This window comes from Accipiter gentilis, chromosome 32 (genome assembly GCF_929443795.1).
Source record: "Accipiter gentilis chromosome 32, bAccGen1.1, whole genome shotgun sequence".
Taxonomy (NCBI): Eukaryota; Metazoa; Chordata; class Aves; order Accipitriformes; family Accipitridae; genus Astur; species Astur gentilis.
Window position 1 is genome coordinate 19,921,376 of NC_064911.1, and position 26,651 is coordinate 19,948,026.

General features: G+C 38.7%; 1 protein-coding gene across 11 annotated transcripts in view; it reads left to right on the forward strand.

Annotated features, from left to right (window-relative positions):
• The window catches only part of MAP7D2 (MAP7 domain containing 2), an 85,888-nt gene extending 59,453 nt beyond the window's left edge, over positions 1-26,435 (forward strand). For 3 of the 11 annotated variants that reach the window (XM_049834848.1, XM_049834842.1, XM_049834853.1), the window contains 14 exons: positions 431-529; positions 2,499-2,609; positions 3,935-4,057; positions 7,046-7,194; positions 8,263-8,390; positions 16,284-16,516; positions 16,908-17,034; positions 18,340-18,544; positions 18,692-18,796; positions 20,045-20,098; positions 20,766-20,844; positions 22,073-22,259; positions 23,915-24,194; positions 24,793-26,435. In XM_049834848.1, coding sequence (XP_049690805.1) covers positions 431-529; positions 2,499-2,609; positions 3,935-4,057; positions 7,046-7,194; positions 8,263-8,390; positions 16,284-16,516; positions 16,908-17,034; positions 18,340-18,544; positions 18,692-18,796; positions 20,045-20,098; positions 20,766-20,844; positions 22,073-22,259; positions 23,915-24,164 — 1,850 coding nt within the window. In that variant the 3' untranslated portion in view covers positions 24,165-24,194; positions 24,793-26,435. The remainder of the gene's footprint in view (positions 1-430; positions 530-2,498; positions 2,610-3,934; positions 4,058-7,045; positions 7,195-8,262; positions 8,391-16,283; positions 16,517-16,907; positions 17,035-18,339; positions 18,545-18,691; positions 18,797-20,044; positions 20,099-20,765; positions 20,845-22,072; positions 22,260-23,914; positions 24,195-24,792) is intronic. The other 8 variants (XM_049834843.1, XM_049834845.1, XM_049834847.1 and 5 more) reach the window with 8 other exon arrangements.
• The last annotated feature ends 216 nt before the right edge of the window (positions 26,436-26,651 follow it).

Genomic DNA, 26,651 nt, shown 5'->3' on the forward strand with positions numbered 1-26,651 from the left:
TGATTTGGCTTCGGAACAAATTCTTTTTATTACATAATCAGTCATGTACTGCTTTTATGTTTCAAAAAGATGCATGTTTTCTGTTTTAAGTCATGTAATTTATTTAAATTTGTCAGGTTTGAATAAACTGATGCTATGGGGGAAAAAAAATCCATGTTTGGGTGATGATGAAATATGACAGTTACTCTCTTTTATACAGTGTGCAAATATACTTAATTCTAAAAGGGCAAACTGTTCCACATCATAGTTTTCACAGTATGCCATCCAAAAAGCCAGAAAATTAAATATACATGATAATAAAAGAAGTCTTTTATACTTTGAGAAGTAGACCAGTTTGTCGTTGTGATGCAGTTTATGCTTAATTCCAGGTCCCCCAACTTACTCAGTAATTTCTTTCACCTCTTTTTGCTCTGATTTCTCTGCTGTGTAGGTGAATCAGAAAATACCCCACCCCCTGTTCTAGGTTTAGCTGCCAACACCCTTCCTCCAGACCCTGTGACCTCTACTGCTCCTGCTGATTCCTTCAATGGTATTTCAGAGAATCACAGTACCATCATGTCTCGTTTATAACTGTTCTAATCACTGTAATCCATCCACTGATCCTGTCCTTCCTAACCACTGTTTTCTTATTATTTCAGTCTGGTAGTCTACGGCATTACCCTTAGTGATGTGGACCAAATGTCTTTTTAATTTCCTTTTAATTTTGCCATGGTGGAGCAGTGCATGCCTCGCATTCCAGCACAGTAGAGGCATTTCATGGTTTTCTCACTAACTGTAGACTTCTACCACTCAGATTCTCATCTCTGTTAATTCTGCGGGTGCTCTGTGTTTGTGTGTGTGGATATAATTATGCATATATTCAACAGTTCTAATGGACATGTGCAGGTGCTGTTGAAAAAAATTTCAGTTGCACGGTAAGAGAAAACGTGCTATGGAGACCATGTTTCATCAAAACAGTCCTCTTTATCCATCTTTTTCTGCAATATTTTAAGAACAAGCAAATTTTGTATGAACAGCCATGCTATATTTTCAGCCTTCTGAAGTGGATTTTGGCCAAGCTGGTATTTGTAACAAACTCAAGTAGTTGACTTTGTTTAGGCAATCGTGTTCTGTTTTCTTTTAAGTTGTTCAGGTTTGTTTAGGGGTTTTTTTTAAAGTATTATTCCCATAAAAGGACTGTGAAGTAGAAGAGTCCTCCAAAATTAAGAATGGATTGCATATAAGATTTCTAGTTTTGATTGCAAATGCACTTGGCTTTTTGAAAACATAACACAGCAATGTAACACAAGCTGTGCTTTTAAGAACTAGGTTCCTTCTCTCACCCCAAGGGAGGAGCTAGGCTTGCATATTACTACTGCAGAATGCACAGTAAATGTTGTTCTGCCCACGATCTTGCAGAACTATTATTTCTGTGCAAAGAGATTCAAATTTTTGTACTAATTGTTGTTCATGGACAAAGAGATTTGGATGTGCAACGAGATGTTTTGCAGCACACCAGCGTTATACCTGCTTTTTAAAAAAAACAAAACGTAGAGAATTGTATTGTTTACTGTAGTAGTTGGAGGCAAATCTTGCAGATGTCACTGAGGCAACGTTTCGATGCATGTAACAGGGAATGCAGTAACTTAGGGGCTGCAGAGTTAGGGCCACATATATGTCTAGTTGAAAACACTTTTGGTTTTGAAAGAAATAAAATTCAAATTTAAGGGACAAAGCTTCTACGCTTTTAGCTTCTGAGCATCATGCAGTGATTGTCATATACTAGTACACTGTAGTAATACTTGAATAACATTTTTCTGTCCTTCAGTTGAATAAATGGCAAGATAGGAAATAGGTATTGTGCTCAAACAGACTTTGTCAAATGGTATTTCAGAAGAAAAATGAAGGTACTTGGGGTAGTACCAAAAAGGGGTTTTTTTGTGGTTTTTAGGGTTGGGTTTTTTTCTTTCTTTTAATATTCTCAAGAACAAAAAGATAAAGGCAAATGGCTGGTGCCAGATCAGTCATTAAAACGGTGAGTTCTCATCGTGTGAACGCACAAATGTTGGTTATTTAATTTTAGTATTAGAATAGTACCTCAGGTCTACCTGAGTTCTTCCAGACTGAAGGTTGAGAGGAGGGGGAATGGAGATAAGGAGCTCAGAGCTGTCATGTGTGCAGTTTGTTTTCTTTAGGTAACTTTCTGCTTGTGCTGGTGTTGAGTATCTTGTATCAGAATGGCTTCACTCATTCAGACCTGATACATAATTATTTGCCTGTGGCAGTATGAAAGATAAGCTGTCGTAAAGCTGTAATGTTAAATTCACAAGCAGAAAAGTTGCATCCCAAAGCATGTCTTATAAAATGCTGGTTGTCCAGCAGTCGGAAAGAGCTTATCTCATGCCTTACTCAGCACGATGATCTGTGGCAAGGGCCACGAGTACAAATGCGAGGTTAATTTTGGGAGTTTATCAACACTGTGATGCAAATACAAATATCTTCAATGCGTCTCTCTGCAGCATGTGACAAACTTTCAGCTTCTACAATGAATCTGCCAAAGCAAATGGAATCGCCAATCAGTAAGCGCCTCTCCTCCTCCACAGCGGCAATAACACATTCCCCCGACAGAGGCAAGTGAATATGCTGGTCTCCTACCAGCATAAACTTTCCTTCTGCTTAAAGCACTTCTTGTCCATATAGCTATGTAACTTGCTTATGTCTATTATTCAGAAGAACTCAAACATTTGAGGGGTTATAAGTTAATACAATAAAACAGTTCTGCAGCCTGTCCCCAAGACTGTGCTGCTCTGCTGCAGATCCTAGTCCAGCAACAAACCCTGTGGGTTTTTTTTTACTGATTCCCGCCGCCCGCCCCCCCCCGCCCTCAATTTTTGATACTCCAGCAAACAGGCTTGTTAAGTACATGCTGCGACTGCAGCAATTTCCTATAACTGTACAAATAATGAAAAACAAGCAAACCAAACATGTGGCTCGACAACAGACATGGGATGTACCTTGGGCAGAAGTATGTCCCATGAGCCACCTGGGAGACTTCAATCTGGTGACCAGAGTTGTAGAGCCCTTTAATTTGATTTGAAACTCTGATCCATGAGAGGCTCAGCAAAAGACGATCATCTTGTGGGATTAGTGGTTACTAAACACTACAGAGAGGACCGAAGGGTTTATGCCACTGTGAACTCTTTGGATTTGTTTGGTTTGTTTTGTGTGTCTTTTTTGACTTGTGTCTGCCCCCCCCACCCCCACCCCTTTTTTTTTTAAACTTTAATGAGAAAAATAGTATTGACTGAAATAGGTGACAATGAAGGCTTGTTGCTAGAATGAAAAGAGAAGGTAAATTTACTTTCATTTCTAAATTGCTTAATGAAAAGTCATCAATAGCTTTGAGGTTATTATGATAGATGGTTATACATATATGCATGCAATAGGAACATCTATAAATACCTGTCTTCTATAGTTGACACTTATATTTATGGAGTAGGAATGAATGCAGGCATGTTGTATAAATAAGACTTATATAATGTGGTGAGACTGCAAATCTTAATGCAGTCCCAGTATGGTTGGCACATTATTGAGTAGCTGTGGTGTTATACCAAATGTTTCACCTTTTCTGCTGGGGAAGAAGGTAAGCCTTTTTCATGCTGAGTCATGAAAGCAACCATTTTGCAGAATGGAACATGCCTCTGTGTAAGAGCAAAATGCAACACGGTCTTAACCCTACTATGTTTATTGTAAAGGTGGGAAAATAATTTAAAATGATGGAGAAACTAGAAACCTTTTTTTCAGAGGGAATGAGAATTATGTTTAAATATTTTTTATCTCAAACATTTCAAGTTTTTTTTCATTTCATTTAATCATTTTGTTTCAGTTACTTTAATGTAACATTGTTTTATTTCTTTGCATTTTAAATTTTATTTTATTTGCTCCCATCCTTCAGCTCACCGCATGCATCTTAGTCCAATGGAAAACTTTATTGTTTCTCGACTGCTGACTCCCACACAGTCATCTTTAGCCAGAAGCAGAAGTACATTAGTGCTTTCTGAGCAGTACAATAATCCAGGTAAAAATGTGAATTACTCACTTTGAAACCGTTGAGGTATGGTTTTGGTTGCATTTGAGTAGTTGCTGAAAGAAATGGGGTACTATGAACCAAATGACAATTTATGTGATAGTACAGAATCAATGATGAACTAAATTGTTCATGGTAGAAGTGTATTTAAAACTTGAAAAAACACATCATCTTGTCTGTCTTGTTCTGACTGTTTTTTTAAAAAACGGCGTTTTTTTAAAAAACAAAAAATTGAATTAACAAAATCACTAAAACCTAAGCCAATGGAAAACTGAATAAATTCATTTAAGAAACAATTTTTTAGACCAGTGTGTGACACCTCTCAGAGGCTTTGATATATTATTGTTATCCCCTTTCATACCCAAGTAGTATGTAGAACAAAAATCCCAGTGCACCATTTGAGCCTTAATTATTTTTACCAGGGTTCCAGTTCTCTGCTGTTAAATTACTTTTTGCCTTTAATTGTGTGACTGTATCTGTATTTTTATATGTGTGTGTGTGTGTATAATTGTACAAAATGACATTTACTTAGAGGAGAAAAAAGACACTGATAGGAAGGTGTCATTTCCAGAGATTATTGATCTTTAAGAAACAAAAAATTAGGGATGATAGTTACTGTTCCTATCTGTAAATGGCAGTCTAATAAAACCCTTATTTTGCAGACATCTACAAACCTCATGTTTCCAGTCCAGCTAATACTTAGGCAAATGCCAGACTTCCATAGTAGTTTCTACTTACGAAGCAATACCTGGTCATAGTGTTTACTGAAACAAAGACAAAAGTTTAACAGCTGTTTTTACTTTTATTAAAAACAAAAAACCCCACCCCAAGCCCCACACCCAAATGCCTGTCTGCAAAAGGAAACATTTTTTTCAGGATAAAATGAGCTAGATGGTAAAAGGCTGATCATCTTTATGATAAGTATTTTTATACACCATGGTTGAAACAGGCTCAGGTCCTGCATCTGCACTGTTAATACAAAGCTATTTAAAAATTCATTGCAAAGTAAGCCCACTTTCGTTTGTGCGTTATTTCTTTGTCACAGTGCATAGGGACATTGACATTGAATGGCTCTAAAATGACTTCCATTGTTTCTACATTAAAAGCAGCATCTGTTGGAAGCAGAGATGTTGTCATACAGTACTCGGCCCATGAGAAAATTCCCTGTTTACTGCTCAGGGATCAACTATCACTAAGACTGAACAAAGCCAACTCGAAATTAGATCAGTATATTCTGCTTAAAATTTTGAGGTGAATTGCTGGGGCTGCCTACAGATGTTGTTTTCGGTGTTGTATTTGATATTGAAGAAATCAGTAGGGACTTCCTTTGTCCTTCCTCACTGGTTTTGTTTGTAAACTCCCAGTTTTATTTCTCTCTTCATCGCAGGATCTTTAAAGTAGCACGCTGGCATGTCTGACAAGGATACAATTTGGCCTGTAAACTGCTTTTTCCCTGAGCCAAAACAGGAGTGCTGATTCTGGGAACAGCTCTCTGAACCGGCGTCCTCTTGTCATTTCCTCACAAGGCAATCGGGCTGTAGCACAGGTTGCAAACAGCGTCAATACTCAGAGCAGCCCTTGACGGTTTTGTCAGTAATTGCCAGCAAAAGGGTTGAGGGCCATCTCCTGTTTGTCACGTACTTCTCTCCGTAGAAGTAGCTTCCTGAACAGGGAAGAGGGTTCTTCCTTTTCAGGAGCTCATACTGTGCCTCATGTCATTATATTTGGGGCAGAATGCTGCTACTCCTGCATTTTCTGTAAGCTTAGAAATTAGAAGCCTCAATTTAAGACACTTTCTCTAGGGCAATGCATTGTTAAGGTTATTCTGAGTCAAGATAGTCGGGCAAACAGTTGTTACTGGACACATATAATTAAATTTTTTTTACAGCTGAAATAAAAATACTTATCTTAGGCAGCATTTAAGATTCTGAACATTTTTCTTAGTATTCAGTGAAATTTTACCAACTTGCTGGAAAGTCAGTCAAAGAATACACAGGTCCAGTTAAACTTAAAAGCATACTAAAAGTCTTCGTAAGAAATTTTATAGGACTGCCCCCAGTAGAAAAAAAAAAGTTGGAAATGTGAATTCCTTTACAGTTGAGCATAATTACTGCTTTTCCAAAGTCAATGTCCTCCTTGACTTCAGTTGAGTAAGATTGGAAACACATTGTCACATGGTTACAATTAGTGTCCGTCTTATTAATAAAGCATATACTTTGTTGATTTTTCTAGATGTATGTGAAAGTTTCATCTTAGAAGGCAACATGAACAAAAACAGGAGTAAAATACTCCATTTAAAAGAAGTCCTGTTAATATTGCAAATAAAGAAAAAATACCCAGAAAGAGTTGCCATGTAAGCTGTAATGCATGTGTCATACTCACACTTATGTCTACCACAAATAACAACTGAAACACCTACAGCAGCATTTAGTTTAGGTTTGGGGCGGGGTTTTTGTTTCTGGGGTTCTTTTTGTTGTTTGGTTGTGTTTTGTTTTTTTTTAATTAAGTATTATTTTGAAAAGCAATTAAGGTATTTATGAGCCTCTGCCATGTTCAGGCTTTAAAAAAAAAAATTCCCTATGCTTCTATCACCTTTCCTGTTTTGCAATATTTGTTCAGAAGTCACCCAACTAGAATTGTTTGATTACTCTTTTTATCATATGCAAAGGAAGCTGGAGTTTTCAGAAGAGAAATCATAGTCAGGTGATTCAAAAGCTATGTGAGTAAGGGAGCGATATTGCAGAGATAATTTAAAAAAAAATTTAAAATCCTATAAAATGTTACTTGAGTTGAGGCATTTTTAGTAAACATGGGACCATGTTGAATGTGTTCTATAATGTGATCTTTTGAAACGCTTTTAAAAAACCCTTGAAAACTACCTTTGAACATTATAACATAAAAGTTTGCTGTTTTTTCCTCTCCTTTACTTCCGCTGTCTGTGTTCCCTTTTGCTCTTGCTATTGTACTATAACTCTTTAGTATTCCATATCTGTCCTCGTGTAGCACCAGCTAGTCCTCTTAAATCTCCCTACAAGCCTTCCCCCAGCCGAAGCACCGACAGAAAGAAGGCAACTTCACCCTCCACTTCCGATGCCATGAAAGGGGCGGCTGCAGCTGAAGTTACTCAGGTGGGGTTTGATTTCACTCCTGGGTAAACTGATGCGGGTTCTGGTTGTTATCTTTCCCTTTACATTCATAAAAATAAAGTGCCACCCCTGTTGTAAGAAACAGTGGTAAGAAAGTAAGCCTTGTGTGCATCTGTTGCTTTTGTGCTCCTGTTTAGCAGGATTTTAGTATATTTCTCCTCCTGGGCATCCATGTTGAGCGCTGGTATTTGGAACAGCAGCACCTCTATTTTCAGGGAACTGAGATTTCTGGCACTGAAGTGTGTGTTTCTGGACTTGCCTGTAACTTCTGGGAATGGGAATGACAAATAGGTTCTCTCTACTGAGTCTGACTATCCAGTCTTGCTGGTTAATTATCTTCACATATTTCGGAAACTTGCCAAGTATATTGACAATGCCTCTGTTTTATACCAATTGCGTAACTCTTTCTGTGGACATGTTTAATGCCGTTTGCTTGAAAGACGCATTATTGATCCACTGTAGTTTCCAGAAAAGCAAAGGCAAGTCATTCACTTTCACTGAGTCTACACAATGTAAGGTATGCTAGGGCTGTAAAATTCGCATAAGGTCCTGTGTCTTGTAATAGTTCATCGTAAGGGGATTCATGCCATCTAAATTAGATGCGAGTGAGAGGACCAAAGCTGGGAGCTAAAGATTTGTGTAGTGTCTGTCTTAGGTGTGATTCACAGTGTTACATCCAGCAGCGTTTCTGCGAGGTGACTGTGTTCACTACTGATCATGTCTAAGGGGTGTTGCAGGAGCATTTAGATGATTTTGAAAACTCCCAGTGCCACCACCCCTCCCAAGAACTCTTGGAGAGGTTCTGATGTGGTGTTACTTCTCTGCAACTTGTATATTATGTCCATGCCAGACATGGGGGGGTGGGGGGTGTTATGTCTATGTAAAATAAAAAGCTATTGAACCTCAGTTATGAGCTGGTGTTTAAAAAACTTTTATCTTAAAAGTATATTACACAAATCTGTTTATATGCCATCTTGTTAATAAAGCAATCAAATATGTTTTTGATGTGTTGGTCCTAATTATGTGAACTAAAATGAACTGTGCTTCTAGACTGAGAAGATAAAGAAAGAGAAGCGACCTGCAACACCTGGTTCATCGTCTGGTATGGGATCTCCTCTAAGAAGGTCTGATTCTCCTGCTGCCATGTCCAGAAGATCCGCATCACCTGCGACACCCAAGTACGTCTTTCTTATTAGTGGTCTAATATGCTCTGAGCTTCTTGTTATCTATAAAGGAGACATAGATCTGTGAGGAACTTCCTCTGAAGTATTGTGTAAAATGTAGTTAATTTGGGTTATACATACACACATATACAGAGGGAGGGAGAGGTGTAGATGAACTAATATATGTAAGATTGTGTTAGTGCTCACTAGAGACACTTGCCTGCCTTTTCTCATATAAAATATATATAGTCTTATAATATAGTCTTATAAAATTATCACGGTGTATTTCATGATTCACATGAAATTTTATTTAACATTTATTTTTAAACATGCTTTTGTTTTATTGCGTTTTGAAGAAACTCTGCCTAGTGTGACGAAATGCACGGAACATGAATACTAACTAGAAATTCCAGCATTTAAAATACATTTCCTATTGCTGACATGACCATCTGGTTCCATAAATATACTTAACTATGCATCATGTAAACCATCGGTTTTAATCTTTGCTTCTTTGCAGATCTCTGTGAGTTTGTTGGTTTTTGTTGGTGGCTTTTTCATGCAGGGTGGTGGACCTATAGCATATCTGGGCTTGCTAGCAATTGAGTTGCTTTTCTTAGTTGTCTTTTGCAGACACTCAAAACTGAAGTCTCTGTGCCACAGCTTGCAACTCCGAAGTCTAAGCAAATGTGTCTTCAGCTTGCTTAGAACAGGTTATCAAGTCTGGCTCAAATGCAGAAGTGTGATAAAGTAGTCATGGTCCACAGCAGTTGTCTGATTTTTTTGTTTTGCTTTGGGTTTTTTTTTCCCACTAGACCCTGTTCATGGGTCCCACTTCTGTCTTGAGAATTACTTCCTTTTGTCTGATTTTATTTATTTATTTATATTAATCAGAACCTGGCCATATTCTGAACCAGACTTGATGATCCCCTTTCTGACAAATTTCTTGCACTTCAAAAACTAGCTGGTGTTCCTTTTCTTTCAGCTCTGAGTGCATAGCCCTGTAACAGAGGATGATTTTGTGTGTGAATCTGGTGTTAGACAAAATACAGGAAACCGTCCCACTCTGGGCATTCTTTCTGTTTTAGACATTCTCTTGCATGCAGCTGGGAAACTGCAATTCATAGTTCATATTAGAGGGCTACAAATTCTCAAACTTTCAATATTATATGTATTATGTCATCAGAGTCTGAACTATGTAAATTTTGTGAAGAATGGAATGATACGACATATAATCACAATCAGCTTTTTTTCATTACAGTTTTGAGCAGATCATTGTCTATTGGCACTCCAAAATGTACAGAGAAAAGTTTGAGCTATAAAAATATATATTATTCTATAGGTACTGATATTCCCTGTTCAGAATGCATCTTTCAGTTCACTCAGCCAGTACAAAAGACATACCAGGAGACATATTTAGTTAAGCAAAATGATTGGTGGGAAGTGGATTGCTGAAAGTGAACCGCTTCTTGATGGGCAGATACTGAAAAGGTTCGTATAGCTCATCACAGAGACGTCTGGGGAAAAAGAGAAAAAGCTTTTGGGAAACAAACAGATGTTTAGTGCTTCATGAAAAAAGTATGCCCAGTCTTAATTTGTAGTGCTAATTTCCGTAAAAGGTTAGGCAAAGATTGAGACTTTTTTCCCCAGAGGTGCAAATTATGAGAACCTTTTTATAGTAAAAGGTTTTCATGCCTATAAGGAGTATAAGATGCTGTTTTTAGGGGAAGAAGCAGATGCTGTATGGAGGAATTAAGAAACCTACTGGTGGGTTTCTCTGTGATTGTGAGCCACAGTAGTTACCCCCCTCCTTTTTTTTTTTTTTTTTCTTTTTTCCTCCCTCTCTTCATCAAGAGAATCTGATTCTGACCACTGCTAGAAATGTATTACTGAGCATTTAATCTTAACATGGCCCAATTAGAACACCCTCCTTGACCTTATGAGAGATACAGTAAATAGAGTTTAAATCCATGTTTATTACTGATTGCAGAAAGACAGTTCAGCTTCAGCAGTCTAGAAACTTCCCCTCAGAAATTTAAAATAAAATAAAAAAAGGCATCCTGGTCACCATATTATATTATTACATAAAGATGCATATTTCTTCATGCAATTCAAATGCCAGATAACGATCTCGCTGGTCAGTGGATTTAAATACAGGCAATCAGGCTTTTGGAACCTTCCTTTAGATTGTATAATCTTACCTTTTCATTTAAAATTAACTGTGGAACTGAAGTATAATTTTAATGAGGCTAAATATGTAGGCAAATATTCATTCTCCTTGCAAACCTGACAATCTTTTACAAGTTTAATCTTTCTACTTCTAGCACACCATGTGGCCCCAAAAAATACCCTGGAAGAAATAAGAATACATATTGTACAGCATTAGTAGTTACTGATCCTGCATAGCACCTTAACTTGAGCTGTTGAGGAAAGAATCAAGTATGGCTAGTGATTTAGATAATTAGCTGTATGCATTTTCTTCTTAAAAGTATGTGACTTGACATTCAAGTTTTCTTGGTATTGTTCTAGTTACTAGTTCTTCACTGTCATCTTGCTTTGTGAGTAGTAGTTGCTTGTTGTCTTTATATGTTATTTCATTATTTATTAATTAAAAAGCTCTTTTTAATCGTGGTAAAGTAACTGAAACAGGCTCAAACAAGGCAATAAAACTTTAGCCTAAAGAGAGACAGTGATGGCAGAACAGTCTCACAGTTATTACATAAATAAAATACAGATGTTGAAGGTGCAAATTTTACTGAGAAAGCAAACAAGATCAGCCCAAAAACGTAAAATCCAAGACAAAATGAGTGAACAAATATGGACCTAAAAAGGAGAAAAGGGGGAAAAAAAATAAATGTTGAGCAATAATTAAAAGCAAGGAAAGAATTCAAAGCTTGAAGATATTGAAAAAGTAAATATCACAAGAAACATCACACAAGAAAGAAACCCCAGACTATTGCTTTGAGTCCAGTGTGGATTGCTTTGACTCCAGTGTGGATCAGTTGACAGAGATGAAAATAAATGGATTAGAGAGCTGTGATAATTGAGAAATTATCTTTTATTTTTCCAATTGCTATTGGATATTAATTGTGTAAAGTGCTCCTGTTCTTCAGATCTTTCACAAGATCAATAATACCAGGTTTTTTGGTAGGGTGTTGGTTTTTTTTTTTTTGGGGGGGGGGGGGGGGTATGCTTTGTCTTCAAAGATCCATACATTAATTGGTTTATTCTTGCAGTATCCCTCAGAGAATAGGTACATGTCCTATCTTATAGATGGCAAAGCAATAAAGCCTGTGTCCTTCACATGTCTTTGGGTAAATAGTCCCTTTGAAATCAATGGGACCTGACTGAATCAAGGAAGTAGAATTTAGTTTTAAGTGTCTTCAGATAAGCCATAGTATAAGCCAGTGAATAAAAATGGAAAGCTCTGACAAGGCTCTGTGTTACATTATTTTGCCAAAGCATTACCTCATACGAGAAGGAGAAAGGGGCAAGGGGGAAGGGAAAAGGGACTGCAGTGCTGCTGATGGTAGTGGTTCTTGGTTCATTTCCAGTTCCCAGTCTGTGTCACTGTCCTTTGCTCACAGTTTCACTAACTGAACCCGTAATTTGGTGGTTCTTTCTGGTGACATCCCACTGCAGCCGTTGGGACACACTTTCATGTCAGAAATGCACATGCTCAATCAAATTACGGAATACCGATGAAATACGAACCTAGAGTTCGAGTTTGGACAAAAAAGCCCAAACTTTTAAAAGTTTTAAAAATTACGTATTAGAAAGGCGTCTGCATGTGGTGAATTTCTCACAGAAGTAGCTTCTATGTCTTGCTGTGACCTAGTGTTAGATTTTATTTGATAATGTGCTACATTTACTACTCTTCATCTTTATTTTTCCTTGGAAATTTAAAAACAATGGGTAGAATATTGGATCAAGACTATTTTGAGGTTTTTTTCAGCAGCTAGCCAGAGAACGGGCCAATTCAAGATTTTGAGAACATCTATAGTAATGCAGCTAGCAAAATATTCTATAGACCTATGCTGAGTTTGTACTCTTTTAGGAAATGTAAAAGAGAAATGAATCTGTCTCTGGCTAGAAAAGATCAAAAGTGAGAGTGAAAGATAACTGCTTTTGAGAAAACATCACAGATAGCAGAGCTAAAATGTCAGAACCCAGGAACAGCTTGTGATCAGAGCAATCTCAGAAAGCAGGCTTGAGAACATGCAAGTCCTTGGTGTATTTTCAGCAGAGCTTTTGTTGAATTAATAGGGAGATAGGGAAAAAAATAATGCAGCTCTGGCATTGCTGCAGACTTCTGATTTACAGTCAGCCTTCTGAACTGCTGTAACCAATGACCTGTCACGTACCTGGCTTTTCAAGAAAGCATGCTGTTCTCTCCCTTGCTCTTTATGGACAAAATTGGATGTGACCTCTGGTTCATGTACTACATGTACTTTATTTTCTCTGCTTAGCAAATGTAAAAGCTCAGAACCCCTCTTGTGCTAATCTTGACACATGCTTCTGCAGTATGGGCTATCCCTCTTTTAATTAAATGAGAGCCACTGTAATTTAAGGACCAGTGGATCCTCAGACCTGATAGAGGTTCTTGCAGTGCATGTAGGGGTCATGATGAGAATGGCTTCTTATGAGCTGCTGCCCCCATGTCAACACAGGGCGGTTAGGTGAGAACACTAAGACCTCCTGGAGGGAGGAGGATTCTTCCTGTACTTCTGTATTCCCCTGTAAAATCTAGTGACTGAGATGAGCAAACTTCCAAACAACTAACATGGTACCATTTCTTGGATTTTGGTGATTTGTCATCTTCATTCTCTGATCCTCATCAGGCATGCTTCTGTGTTCCCACATTCTTCCCAGGGTTTCATTACACCCCTTGGGTTTTTTTCTCCCAAGGCAAAAATAAAACATTTTTTCAACCTAAGCAGACTCCCATGCAAGTGTTTATACATTTTCCCCTTAATATTCCCATTTTTCTGTCCTCACAATCAAGTTTGGCCCTTTCTGGTGAAAAGTAGCATCATTTAAATACTATTAGGAGGAGTGTTTTTTCCATTAACAATTCTGCCTGTGTCTAGGAATGTTAAAGATGCTAAGTTGACAATATGTTCTAAATACAAGGGGGATGACAATGTTCATTTAATACTTTCTACTGGCATCCAATATGATTTAAAATTTCTGAGAAAAGATTCTTATTCCCGATGGGCTGTCTCACCTTTTCACTCCTCACACTGCACTGTTGTCATCCTTGCAGTAATCAGTCTTTTGTATGCCTCTCCCTTTTAGCTGCTTTAAAAGAAGCAAAGCCATACTTTTTTTCTTGGTCTTCTGGCCAAAGAGCTGTAAGAAAACATTTCTGTAGGTCTAAAAGTTCAAAGATGCATTACTTAAATAATGTATTCATCACATGTTTCTAGTCCAACAGGTAAGTTGTACAGCCAGTCTGCTCTGATTCCTATGCAGTGCAAGATGGATAGCTCTCATGACTACACTCCTTCCTACCAACCTCTTTAATTTGATTGTCATGTCTTTATTAGAGAACAATTACCTCTGTGCTAATATTGAAAATGACTCAGCCTTAGTTATATGACTCTTTTGCTCCTCCTGTCACAACAAGTTAAATAAAAAGCATTGCAAGGAGTGTGTGGTAAAGTCGGAAGTGTAAACCAAAGACAGCAAGAAGGGACTATGCTTTGAAGAAGTGTCTGATGAGCAAGAAGCATCCTCTGTGCTGCAGAGAAGCCTAAGAAAAAGGTTGTTTTCTTTTTATTTGCATGTTATATTTTTATGAAATGCAGTTGGAAATGACTGCGATGGTGAGGCACGTATGTACAAGACGTACGTATGTAGGTGGGGCCTCGAAATCCACCTTTGTCTTCAGGAGAGCCTGGGAATCCATCTGTATCCTAAAGACAAAACTAAAGACAATGCTAAAACCAGATTTGGTCAACACCAACCAATCTCATTGGCTTCTCCCTTCTCTGTTTTTTACAAAAGCTGGAAACAGACATGCCTGTCCACATCTTCCAATGCCTCTTTCTGCCAGGGAGCAGCAGGAGCAGGCTGCCCTGCAAGGCAGGACGAGCAGGGAGCCATGGGTGGCAGCAGGGCAGACCAGGACAGGGACCTCCTCCACAGCACCCCGTCGCGTAGCGGACAAAAAAAGCGACCGGGGAAGGTCTGGTGGCGGTGACCAGGGTCAGCCCAGAGGCCAGTGATGGCTGGCCAGCAAAGTCCTTACTGAGGCAGGTCCAAGGACAAGCCAGGACACGAGGTCAGGACCAGCCGGTTGGGAGGCCAGAAGCAGGCTTAGCTGCAGCTTGGCTCAGGCAAGGACCTGACAGGGAGCTCCTGGGCCTGCAGGCAGAGGGTACCTGAGCTGAACTTGACGTTTAGTTGGGTGCTACTGTTCCGCTAGCCCAAGGGCTTTTGGAGTCTGTGATGGCTCTTCAGTGGGAGTAAGAAAGTACGGGTGGCGCAGTACCCTGCGGTCCTTTCCTCTCCGCAAACCGGGCAGCTCCCTGTATTCTGGTGTCTCCACTTCTTTCAAATGCAGCATAATATGGTGGAAAAGATCTCTTTCTGCTCCTGGATTTGTGAACTGGGGGGGAGTTGAAAGACATTTAATTTTTATTGTCTGCTCTGTAATGCGAGTGTTGTTCCGGTTAGAATAGCCTCTGGCCACACAATACTATAGTTAGATCTATACAAAACTTGCCAATCCAGTCTGTTAATTTTCAGCCATTGTCCATGTTTTTCATGCTTGTGGTCTGCCAGAATGAGTGTATAGTCCAGAAAACATGTTATAGTATATGAAACTCTGTATCGTGTAGATGAAAAGAGTGATAAGGGATAATACATTTGTATCATAGTTGCATATCCATGAGGAAGGTTAAACTACATGTGTAATTTCACTTTAATGTAGGAGTATTTATTCTAGAGGGACTCATGTAAATCATTATTTTAAGATTGTAATCTCTTTACTTCCATACTACTTTAGTCACACAGCCCAGCCTTTCTTAATGTTACAAGTATTTAGTGCTAGTTACTGGTGGTACATAAATAATGAATGGTGTTTGTGTGTAGTTTTATGTTTCCTGGTAATCTGTTCTCTTTAATGTGCGCCTATTTTCAGTGAATATCAAGTATCCTTACCCTTCCACTTCCCCAGAACTGACTTCGAGGTTATCATTTCACCTAGCCGAACGGGCAGTCGGCTGCATTGCTGCTGTGCATTGCCGTCACCGTGAGTGCAGTTGGTAAAAAGTTGCAGGGGCTGAGTTCCAAGCCTTGAGTCTGTTGTGCTGGCGCTGATTAAAGTGCTCACTGAAGCAGCGGAGCTGACTGTACAATGGTTTGGTCAGTTCTGTCTCTTTTTGTGGTACCCAGCTTTGCCTTCATATATAGTAGTATTGGGTGCTATTTTGGAACATCAGATACTATTAGAAAAAGACCATGTTTGAAAAGGGGTATTCAGTTGAAAGCAGCGCACTGCAACTCATTATAATTTCTGCAGACAGAAAGCAGCCATAGTTTTGCTTTAAATGTTGAGGAGGACTATTGAATACAGTAATGTTGGCAAAATTGTTATGAAATGATTGTTACTAAAGTAATTGGTTTAGGTAATCTATGATTTCATATCTCTTGCCTACAACTCAGACAGTATTATTGGTCTTTTTAAATGAAGTTTTTCTGTAAACGTTTGTGCTTGCATGCCAGTTCCCTGCATTTCAGGTTCTGGTTGCTTGCATCTAGGTGGTTCCTATGCAGTATTGTGCAAAACAGTTGAAACTCCTACGTAGCCAGAGATGAGAAAAAGGAACGATCTACGTGAAGATGGAGTTTGATTCCAAGCTGTGTAATGTAGGGCCTGTTTTGATTTTTGTTTTCCCTCATCAGGACAGTTGCAAAGACTTATCCCCAGTCTCCTAAAAACGCCAAACAATACCCAGCTTCTCCTGTGAAGCATCGTGCCACTTCTAATCTCAACCAGGAAACTCCTAAAAAGAAAGCAGACAAAGAAAAAGAAAACATCAGTCATCAAAAATCCCCAGGAGCACGCACCGATGAGGCAGGCCAGGTGGCTTCTGAGAAGCACGTGCCTTCTGCAGTTAAGACTGAAAATAGTGAAGGTGAGTTCTGCTGAAAGAATATATTGCAAGATATCATGGGTCCCTGAGGCTTTTAGACAGTGATGACCTGTTCTTCTCCTGAAGCTGCTCAGTCATAGGCTTATGAGAATGTGTAAAGGTATGTACTGGAACCAGGATATGTATAGTTTTCACCAGGGTTACCCATGTATGAAAAACGCTTGTTAATGAGGATGTTAAAATGCTGAAATCCAGGGATGCCCTTACCTATCCCATATTCTATCTGCTGAAAATGTTTTTGGTGTGCTTTTGAAAAGCAAAGTTGTCTTACCAGTGTGAACCAGGCCCATTTCAGCCTCTGTGCAAGTGTGGCAGTGCTGGCCACGCTCTTTGTTCCCTGTCTAACTTTCCACCCTCGGTTGTTTGCTCCTAGGGAAGATCACAGCAGGAACAACTGATGCAGAAGAAGCTTCAAAAATTCTAGCTGAAAAAAGACGACAGGCCCGCCTGCAAAAAGAACAAGAAGAAAGGGAGAGACAGGAAAGAGAAGAGCGGGAGAGGTATTTCTATTGATTTGTGAAAGTTATTACCTAATAATTTAACCTGTATCATTGGAGAGGCTTGAAACTGTGGTAGTTTTAGAATCAAGGTGGGAGCTTACATGTAAGTCTTAATTTCTTTCAACTTGGACTCATAATTCATTAGTGTCTTTTGCAGTCTTTATGACTAGTGAAGTTAGAAAATAATAGTTTGGCCTCTTTAAGAAGCCTGAATAAACTTACTCATCCAAATACTTCAGGTATGTCCACACTGTAGTGTACTGCACACTGTAGTATGGACCTACCTGAAGTAAAAGACAACGTGAAAAAATATGAGGCAGTTTTAAATGAGCTAGTTCACGTAGAAGAAACAGCCTTGCAGTAGTAGTGTATGCCTTAAACGGCAAGTTTTGTATTGTTCAGGAGAGTACCCTGAAGTTCACCTTCCTGCTGAACTCTGTAGCAGGCAGTGGAGGGCTTTAGGAGTGTGGGCATGATGGAGGCTGCTGTGCCTGAGCAGTGAAACTCTGGCTCTGTTCTGGGAGCAAGCTTTTAGGTTGTTCTCCGCATGGGATGCTTGTTGCAAGTGTCAACAAATCATCCCCTTCCTTCAAGCCCCTAATCTTAAATCACTCTGCATGTCTAAATTCAATTTTGTTCTCATCGAAAACATGGCGGGGGAGGGATCACTAGTACCTGCCAGTTTGGCCCAATGGAAGTATTTCCTGGGTCCCTGATATGCAAGAATGATCACTTGTCAGAGCAGCTCTTGCATGTGGTGACAAAGGAGCATGATGTCCCTGAGTGGGGCAGGGAACAACACAGGTAGAATTTAGACCCACTCTTTCTAGTGTTCCACTGTGTTTTGTGGACTTTGTTTGCTGCTACTCATCCAAACTGTTTATCTTCAGCTGAAACGAAGGAAAAAAAAAAAAATACTTGCTTGTTTATAGATACCAGAATTCTGGGTGTGAAGTACAGGGGAAGAGGGATGTTTCTATTACTGAAACTTCTATTATTGAAGCTCTAACTGAAATTGGAATGGAAATGCTTTCTTTTTCTTAGATCACACCTGGATTTTTTTAAGGGAAATTATAATTTCTATGAAATAATTTTGGCAGTGAAAATAAGATGGGAATAAAAGTGTGATAGCAACCTGAATTCTGAGCATGTGCTCAACCTCTTTGCTATATCTTGGCATTTTTCATGAAAATGTGTGCTGATGCATGTATTATCAGTTACTGCTGATTGCATGCCATACATACAATAGGATTCACGCTAAACAAGGTGAAGCCTTTTAAACATACTGTTATATTTTTTTTGCAGGCTTGAAAGAGAAGAACAGAAAAGAAAGGCAGAAGAAGAAAGACTTCGTCTGGAGGAAGAGGCTCGGAAGAAGGAGGAGGAAAGAAAACGTGAAGAAGCAGCAGCTAGAAAAAAGGCAGAAGAGGAAGCTAGGAGAAGAGCTGAGGAAGAACAAATGCTAAAGGAAAAACAAGAAAAAGAGCTCCAGGCCAAACTTGAGAGACAGGTACCATCTTGAACACAAATGTGAAACTTTATGTACATATATATGTATACACATATTTATATGTACATACATATAAATACTTTATAGTATCTGGTAATCTGCCTGAAATAAATAATGACCCTATCATGTTTTACACATTTTGATTAGAGGGAAGAAGCAGAAATCAAAGCGCGTGAGGCAGCCGAACAACTTCGTCTTGAAAGGGAACAAATCATGCAGCAAATTGAGCAAGAAAGACTGGAGCGGAAGAAGGTAGATATTTGCGTCTCAAGATAATGATTTCATCTCTTGTTTAAATACATAACCCAGGAAGTACCCAAAAGTATCTAGAAATAATAGTCTGGAGGGGTGACATGGATATTTATGCCTAACTTAGTATTTGCTACTTGCATGTTAGGGGAACATGGACATCAAAATTTGTAACAGAGTGGAATCGCCTAAGGCAAATGGCTTTCTCCTAGGCACTGAACAAACACAGAATTAGCCTCTATCCATGAAGTTAAATGCCTGAGACAAACAGGGAATGGCACGCCAAGGCAAACTTCGATTGCCGCCCAACCCAGGACATCACAGACTATTGAGGAACATGAGTGACTTTGTTTTAAAACTTACTCGACAAAAGCTCTGTGTCGTTAATTGAGAAAGTTAATGTCATTAACAAACAGGTTTTCTCCCACCTGGCTTGTCTCTGGCTGCATTATGCAGAGGCAGCAGGGCTGTCTGGCCACTACTGCACAAGGAAATGGCTGGAGCTGCATAACTTAGCTTTATCTACAGCTCTGTGGCAGGAAAAAGAGAACAACTGCAGAGCTGCAGAACCCCTGTCTGGTTATAAAAGGTCATCTTTCCATATATGTTATTCCAATATGTTATTTTTAACTGTTTACCACTGAGCTGGAGGCATGTTGCGGTTGCAGATTAGAATACCAAACCAAAGTGTCTTTAAATCTGAAATAGTGTCCTTTCACAGTAGTTCAAAGAGATGAAGGTTTGTTGGGAGGGTTTTATTTTAATGAACAAAGAAGAAAAAACCCAGTATTTTAGGGTAATGCCTTACACATTTCCAGCAAGAATAACTTCAGATATTTTATTTTACTCTTCCGTTCCAAAAAGCCTGACTATTTTTAAAGAAACTATTTGGAAATAGTGGGAAAAGCAACTACATGAAAATAATAGCTGTTGATTTTAAATAAACGTTCCAGAGCTGAGCACAACTCATAACTGCAAACACCTGGTATTCAAATGTTTGTCTCTAAATTGCATCTACTGAGAAAGTCATGTTCTGTGATATCTGATATGTGAAAGCCAGCTCCCGGGTGTTTTCTACATTTTGTTTTCTTTATTTTTCTTATTTATTCTCCCTTTTTCAAGACAGGCAGGGATGAGGTCATGACAGTAAAGAAAAGGGTTTATTTTTGTCTTTTTTTTTCCTCCTTTATCAGTCTCTTCTGTTAAATATTCTGTCTGCCTTCTCATCCTCCGATTTATTTTGATTTCTAGAGAATAGATGAAATAATGAAGAGAACAAGGAGGAGTGAAACACCAGAAATAAAGGTATGAAACAGTGTGTGGTTGCAGGGTTTTTTTGTTTTGTTTTATTACCCATATGTGAAAATGAGAGTAGTTCCATGTTAGTGGGTATACTTAGGTACACTCTACACCCAAATCTTAGTTGCATTTTGAACTGAGAATGACTGTTGCTGTGTCACAGTTATTGTTGTGCCACTGCTATGGAGACACAGCTTTATGCAACTGTTGCAGACTTACCTCCCTCGCTATCTAGCAAGGTGGCAAAAGCCCATTCCTAGATGCTGGAGCTGTAATGATTGCTGCTGTGATGTATCTTCTCCTGCTTTGTACCAGCCAGTGAATGAGTTATTGAGCTCTCTGTGTTAAGCCTGCCAGGAATGTAGGATTGAGAACAAGGCAATTGTGTCCAGCTAGGAAGTGACAGAGGGTCAAGTTTTCACTTCTGTTCTAAGTTTTCTACTAAGGAAGCTGTTTCTTCCATTACTTTCAGAGAATGTTTTCTTTTTGAAGTAAAAAAAAAAAAAAAAAAAATATCCTATGCCTAATTAAAAAGGGGAAAAAAAAAATCCTTTCTTGCTGTCGATGACCTTGACCATGTGGCCCTGGGCAGTCTCACAAGTTTCGAATCCAATCAGTTCCATGAAGGTTACAGTCCTTCGTCTAATACAATTGACTCATTACTTGATTACAGAAGGAAGAGCCAAAACTGGAGGTACCATCAACTTTGAATGTGGAAAAGCAACCAAAGGCCCTTGTTCTCAACCAGCCAGGTAAAAATTGCCATATTTTTCTGACCTGTTTTCACAGTTAGTTCTCTTCAGAATTTTGTAATCTCAGGCAGAGCACTGTGTATTATCGCAGGTTCTTTGCTTTCCTCTCAAAAAGAAAGCTATGCTTGTGTCAGTGACAAATGTTAGAAGCTGGAGACTTAGCTCTGTTTTGCCACTTACGCAGAAGCAGAAGCTTCATTTTAGTACCTGACATAGCATTTCTGTGAGTGACAAGTTCCAGTCTGCCAATAGGTTGGGTTGCTGCAATCTACCGTCGAGTTTTGTAGGTAGAAAATTTTTGCACACAATCAAGCTTGCAAGCTTTTTATAGCACTGCTCTGAATCTTACATTTAATTTGACTTTACAAAAAAGTATGTGTATTTAAAGAATTATTAAATAAAATATATATATCTGGCATGTTGGGAAATTCCATGCAGGGATGGACAACAGGACACCAATATGATGATCAAAGTCGCCAGTTTATTGAGCCTAGCTGATCATTCTTATACAATTCTCTAAGTTCCTAAGAAGCTTTGATTGGCTGCTGCATGCAAGCATTTAGTGTCCACGCGTACAAGCATAAAATGTGATTGGTTATATCGACACTGTACATGCGTATAAACATAAGATATAGTTGGTTATACTAACTCTGTACACGTGCATAAACATGGGACATAATTGGCTATATTAACTAAAACATGCGAAACTTGTCTCAGTCTAATTGGTCAAGATAAGCTGCCGAATTGAGGTTGTTTGTGCCAAGTTCCCTTTATCGTGCAATGTGCACCTGTGTTTTTCTAATTGGGATCTTTCTTTTTCTGTCTTCTTGTTTATTCTGTTCAAGGCCTTCTAAAGGCGTCTGGAATGCTCTTGAGACCATGAGCTACTTTCAGGCCCAGTCACTAAGTTCCATATAATTGACTCCTACACTGGCATTTATCTATATTTTGTTTACTTCTGCAGGCTAAGGCTTTTAGTACATGACATAAAAGATAAAACATTATCTTCCTGTTTCTTCAAATTTAAAAGGTGTAGCATAAAGAGCAATTTTAGAGTGGAAAAGAGAATTGACAGTATAGTATGATGAGTCACAGATGAAACTGAGTCCTACTGCTTTGTCAGTCTTCTTTTCTACTCGATCTATAACTTAAAAGCATTTGTGATTTTTTTAAAAACTATTTAAATAAAGAAGTTGCTACTGTCATAATTTCTAACCTTCTTTTATAGAGATCAATGGATTGGCAACCTGCCTGAAAAACAAAAGCTTAGAAAGTGCTGTCTCTGTAATCCCTTCCCAAGATGTAGTTACTAATGGACTAAAGTCAGTTCCAGGACTTATCCAGCTGGAAGCTGTTGATGGGAAATCTAACAGCATGGAAGATTCAACAGATGAGGTTCAGTCCATGGATGTGAGGTACAGACCATATCTACCAATAGAAATTGTGGAATTTGTATTAGACGTGCACAAAGTTTTCTGTTCTGTTGTTAATACCTTTACTGCTTTACTTCTCACCTACCCCACAGTGGGGCAGTCAGGTGTCTACTGTGGTGTACGCTGCTCCTGGCAAGACGTGAATTGGTTGTTTCAGACAATAGTCAAGAGAACCTCATCTCGCTCTCACATATTTGGCCAGGGGTGGGGCTCTGAAATCCTTCTACAGTCCTTACTTATGGATTCCATACAAGTTTGCCCAAACCTTTCAGATTGTTCTGTGAAAGTAGCTACTGTAGATATTGTCAGATGTCACCTTTTTTTTTAATTTGTGTCAAGACTGCATAGCTATGATGCACGAGCTTTTTTCCCTCCATACAAACAGAATAAAGAAAATAGTTAATTTAGAATTTTAAGTACTTAACTGGCACAAATGTATGGAAATCAGTAAATAACTTCATTTGTATTAAATACTGTTGGATTTTGATGGAAGAACTTGCAGGGAAGAAGGAAGTTGATAACTTAAGGCTGCTGTGAGGAAGCTAGCTCTGAATTTTAAACATGGAATTTTTATACGGTGCTTCCTTAATCAGTAAGCCAACTTAACCTCTCGTATTGTTTCAGTATTTCTGGTAAATCTGCATAAATACTTAAGAAACGCCATAGTGAGACAGACCAGAAGTCCATCTAGCCTGTTATTTGGTCTCAGACAGTATCAATAAGAACTGGTCAGGTAGAGCACTTGAGCCCACTGCTTTCTGCAATCCAAGACCACACAGAAGTGGTCATTAGGGATGTTAGAGGCCACAACTCTGCTTTGCCCTTTGAAATATCCACTGATGGACCTGTTGCCCATGAGTTTATCCAACTCCTTTTTCAACTGCTGATAAAGTTTGCATCCAGGACCTCACCTGGCAGCAAGTTCCACAGTACAGTCTCACTAGGTAAATTGCATTCTTTGATACGCATTAAACCCAGTCCCTTACTAGTGTCATTGGGCACCCCCTGGGTTTTGTGTTGCAGGACTTGATGCACGATAGTTCTGCCCTCAACGTGTCCACCACTCCTTCATGGTTTTAGAAATCTCTGTGAAATCCCTCCTTTGCCTTCTCTTCTCCAGAGTGAAACGCACTAGCCTTACTAGTCTTGGCAAAGTGTCAGCTGGTAGCAGCACTTGTTAAATTAGATTGTGGGATTTTTAATGTCTGAAGTATATCGTAAGGTCGCAAGAAATAACTTTTTATTTAAGTTGTGAAGTGTGAATGCTTTAGGTCAATGTTTGCAGGGTCAGGACAATAATTTACAAGATGCAATAAACATTTAAGAAAGGGAGTGGTGCAGGGACTGAAGGAATGAGTTGGCAGTAAACTAGCAACTTGTTAGGAGATGAGTGTTCACATCACACAGCTACCACAAACCTTAATCTTTAAGGAATATGAATTAGGTATGACCTTCCATCCTGGACAGGGTAACCTCTTTTTGTTTGGATTGGGACATACTCTAGGTAAAGGCTTGCTGCAGCTGGCCTTAAGATAAGTAGTAGTTTTTGTACAGTCAGAAGATTAATTTGGTTGTTGCTTAATGAAAAGTTACATACCTCTTATGCTGCATCTTCCTTTCATTTATCTCTTGTGTAGCCCGGTTTCAAAAGAAGAACTTATCTCTATCCCTGAATATTCACCCATGAATGAACTCATGCCCGGTGTTTCTTTGGACCAAAATGGGACAAGTAATGCCAAGGCTCTGGAAGATCTCTTGGATTTCACAGGCCAAGCTACATACTCCAAGATGTCCAGTGATACCATCAGCCTAGATGACTGTAACAAAAACTTGATTGAGGGATTTAACAGTCCAGGACAGGAAAATACACTTAATTCTATCTGTTGACAACCTCGCTTTTCAGCAGAACAGATAAAGGTACAGTATTGTGATAAACATCTTGGATATGATAAATTGCTGTGACTACTTACGAGCTTCCCAGAAAAATACAGCAGTTGTAAACAGTGTATGTGGAGAGAGAAAGAAAGCTGGTCTCCTAGATATTTAAATTCAGATAATCTTTCATATTTGCAGCTCTTTGTAAATTGGCATCATATGCAAACTGAGCATATCGTAGCAACTGAAGGCATCTGGTAAATGGAAACATTTCCTTTATGCATTCAGAATATAATGAGAAGAGTTGGGTTTTCTTTCTTCATTAATGCAATACCTTTCCTGTAAGTCTTTGGAGCCTATTTGCATGAAGAAAACAGTTAAAAGTGGGGCCAGCCTACAAAATGATAGTTCTTATTGCTACTTACTTTTTCCTGCTGCTGTAAATACTTGCAGCACGGTGTAGAATCACTTATCCTGGAAAGCCTGCATAGTAAAAAAGCACAGTAGGCTTCAGTGACAGTTTCAAAGTATAATGCCACAGTCAATTTTTTTGAGAGGGTGTATTCTAAATTACAAAACTGAGGTCATCTGACTTGCACAGCTGACTTTGATAGTCTTCTCTCTCTCTTTTGATTGACAGAGGTACCAACTTCTGGAGGATATATATCCCTGTGATGCTACTGGCAGTAAAATATGAGCTTGTCACTTGAAAAAGCTTCTGCAGTCCTTGAACACTGGATTTCAAATAATCAGAGCTGAATATAACTTTGTCTTCCCAGGGAATATGTTGACTAACTGGCTGCTTTTGGTAGAAACCAATGATCTAGAGCCTTGATGGTTTCAGGGAAGACTGAGTGTGCATTAGAATTTGAGCTTTAGCTGCTAATAAAGCACTTATTTCTTCTTTTAATTTAAAATTCATCTTAACACTTCACTGTGATTTTTACCTGCATTTTATTTTGAAACAGTTCTTCCTTAAGCTTTATCATACATCCATTTAGACATCTTTTTCTTGTAAATAATGATGAGGTTTGCCCACAGTGCATTGAAATGAAATAATACACTGTACTTTAGTTTTGTGCCTATCTTTTTTGTCTTTAATAAGGAGTTATTGGCAACTTTTATGCAGGTGTATAATTCAAAACTATAGCTGAAGAGGCTTGAAAAATACACAACTGCTGGAATCAAAAGAGCCTTCTTTCTGACTGTGGAGTGTGGGAGTTATCCCGTTATGGTTGTGTTGACACTTTTAGTCACTAGTGGCACTTACTGGTTAATATTAATTAGTCCGGGAGCGACTATCAACTATGTGTTTAAAAACATACTTGTGTAACACCTGTAAACAAAAGTAGGCAAAATGCCAAGTGTAATCCCTTTATATATATATATATATATATATATAGAATAGCTGTAGTAGATCCAAGTGAGTGGTTGGGGGCTGAGGTAACATGTTGGTCTTTGAAGATGCAGACGCTTGATTAATACCAGCAGGCTTTCTATCCAGTGGGGAAGTATTTTGTCTTCCTATAGGCTCAACAAAGCAAGGTTTAGTTAGCAGCAAAACAATATGCGAATGTTGCAGCAGAAAAACAAAGGCTGAGACACACACGAGGAACACTGCTCGCCCCCAGAACGTTCTGTATGGAAAAATTCACATTGAGATGTATGGTGTCTAGACATTACGTGCCATACAGTGTTAACTTTATTTCTGTTGGTGAACTACGATAACTTTATGCTAGATCACATGCTGCTTTGAGGACACTTTTGTCCAGTTCCTTATAAGAATAAATTACAAATAAAACTCTCTTTGGACACAAATGCAAAAGAAGTGGAAATGGGGTGGGTGGGTTTTTTGCTTTTTTGTTGGTTGTTTTTTTTCCTACATGTAAAGGAGTTCATGGCGTAGCTTGAGCTCAGTTGTAGCCCCATTCCTGTGCTCTTTAAAGCCAGCAATGGGAAACTAACCTATGACGTTATGTGCGAAGTATAAAGGAATCATACCTACAACAATCCAGCTCTATTTATGTTAGTGTACTTCAGAGAAATACTTTCTTTTGACTGTGCAGTAAGCTGTAGCATGGTTCTGTGTCTTCCAATTAGTCCTTCATCTATTTCCTAAATAATAAACAAACAAAACCAGTTTGTTTTGCTGTGATACATTGTGTTTGACAAATGTCACATTATATTTTATTATGGTGTCATTGTATAACCTGTAGATTTCTGTATTTGCATGACCTGTATAGCATGTATAAAGGTGAAATACATTTTCATTTATGAATCTAACTTGTTTCTTAGCTTTTTTTTTTTTACTCCCAGCAAAAATACGACTGATTTAAAAATACAGGTATGCTAATTTGTTCTGAGGTGTTTTCTGAAGGCGGGCATAACACTGAATGTGAAGGAGTGGTTGTCAGAGCCTCAAAATACTTCACTGTTGCTTCCTCTGTCCTATACTGATTTGCTTTCTGAGGTCTTGCCAATACACAGAGGAAATGCAGA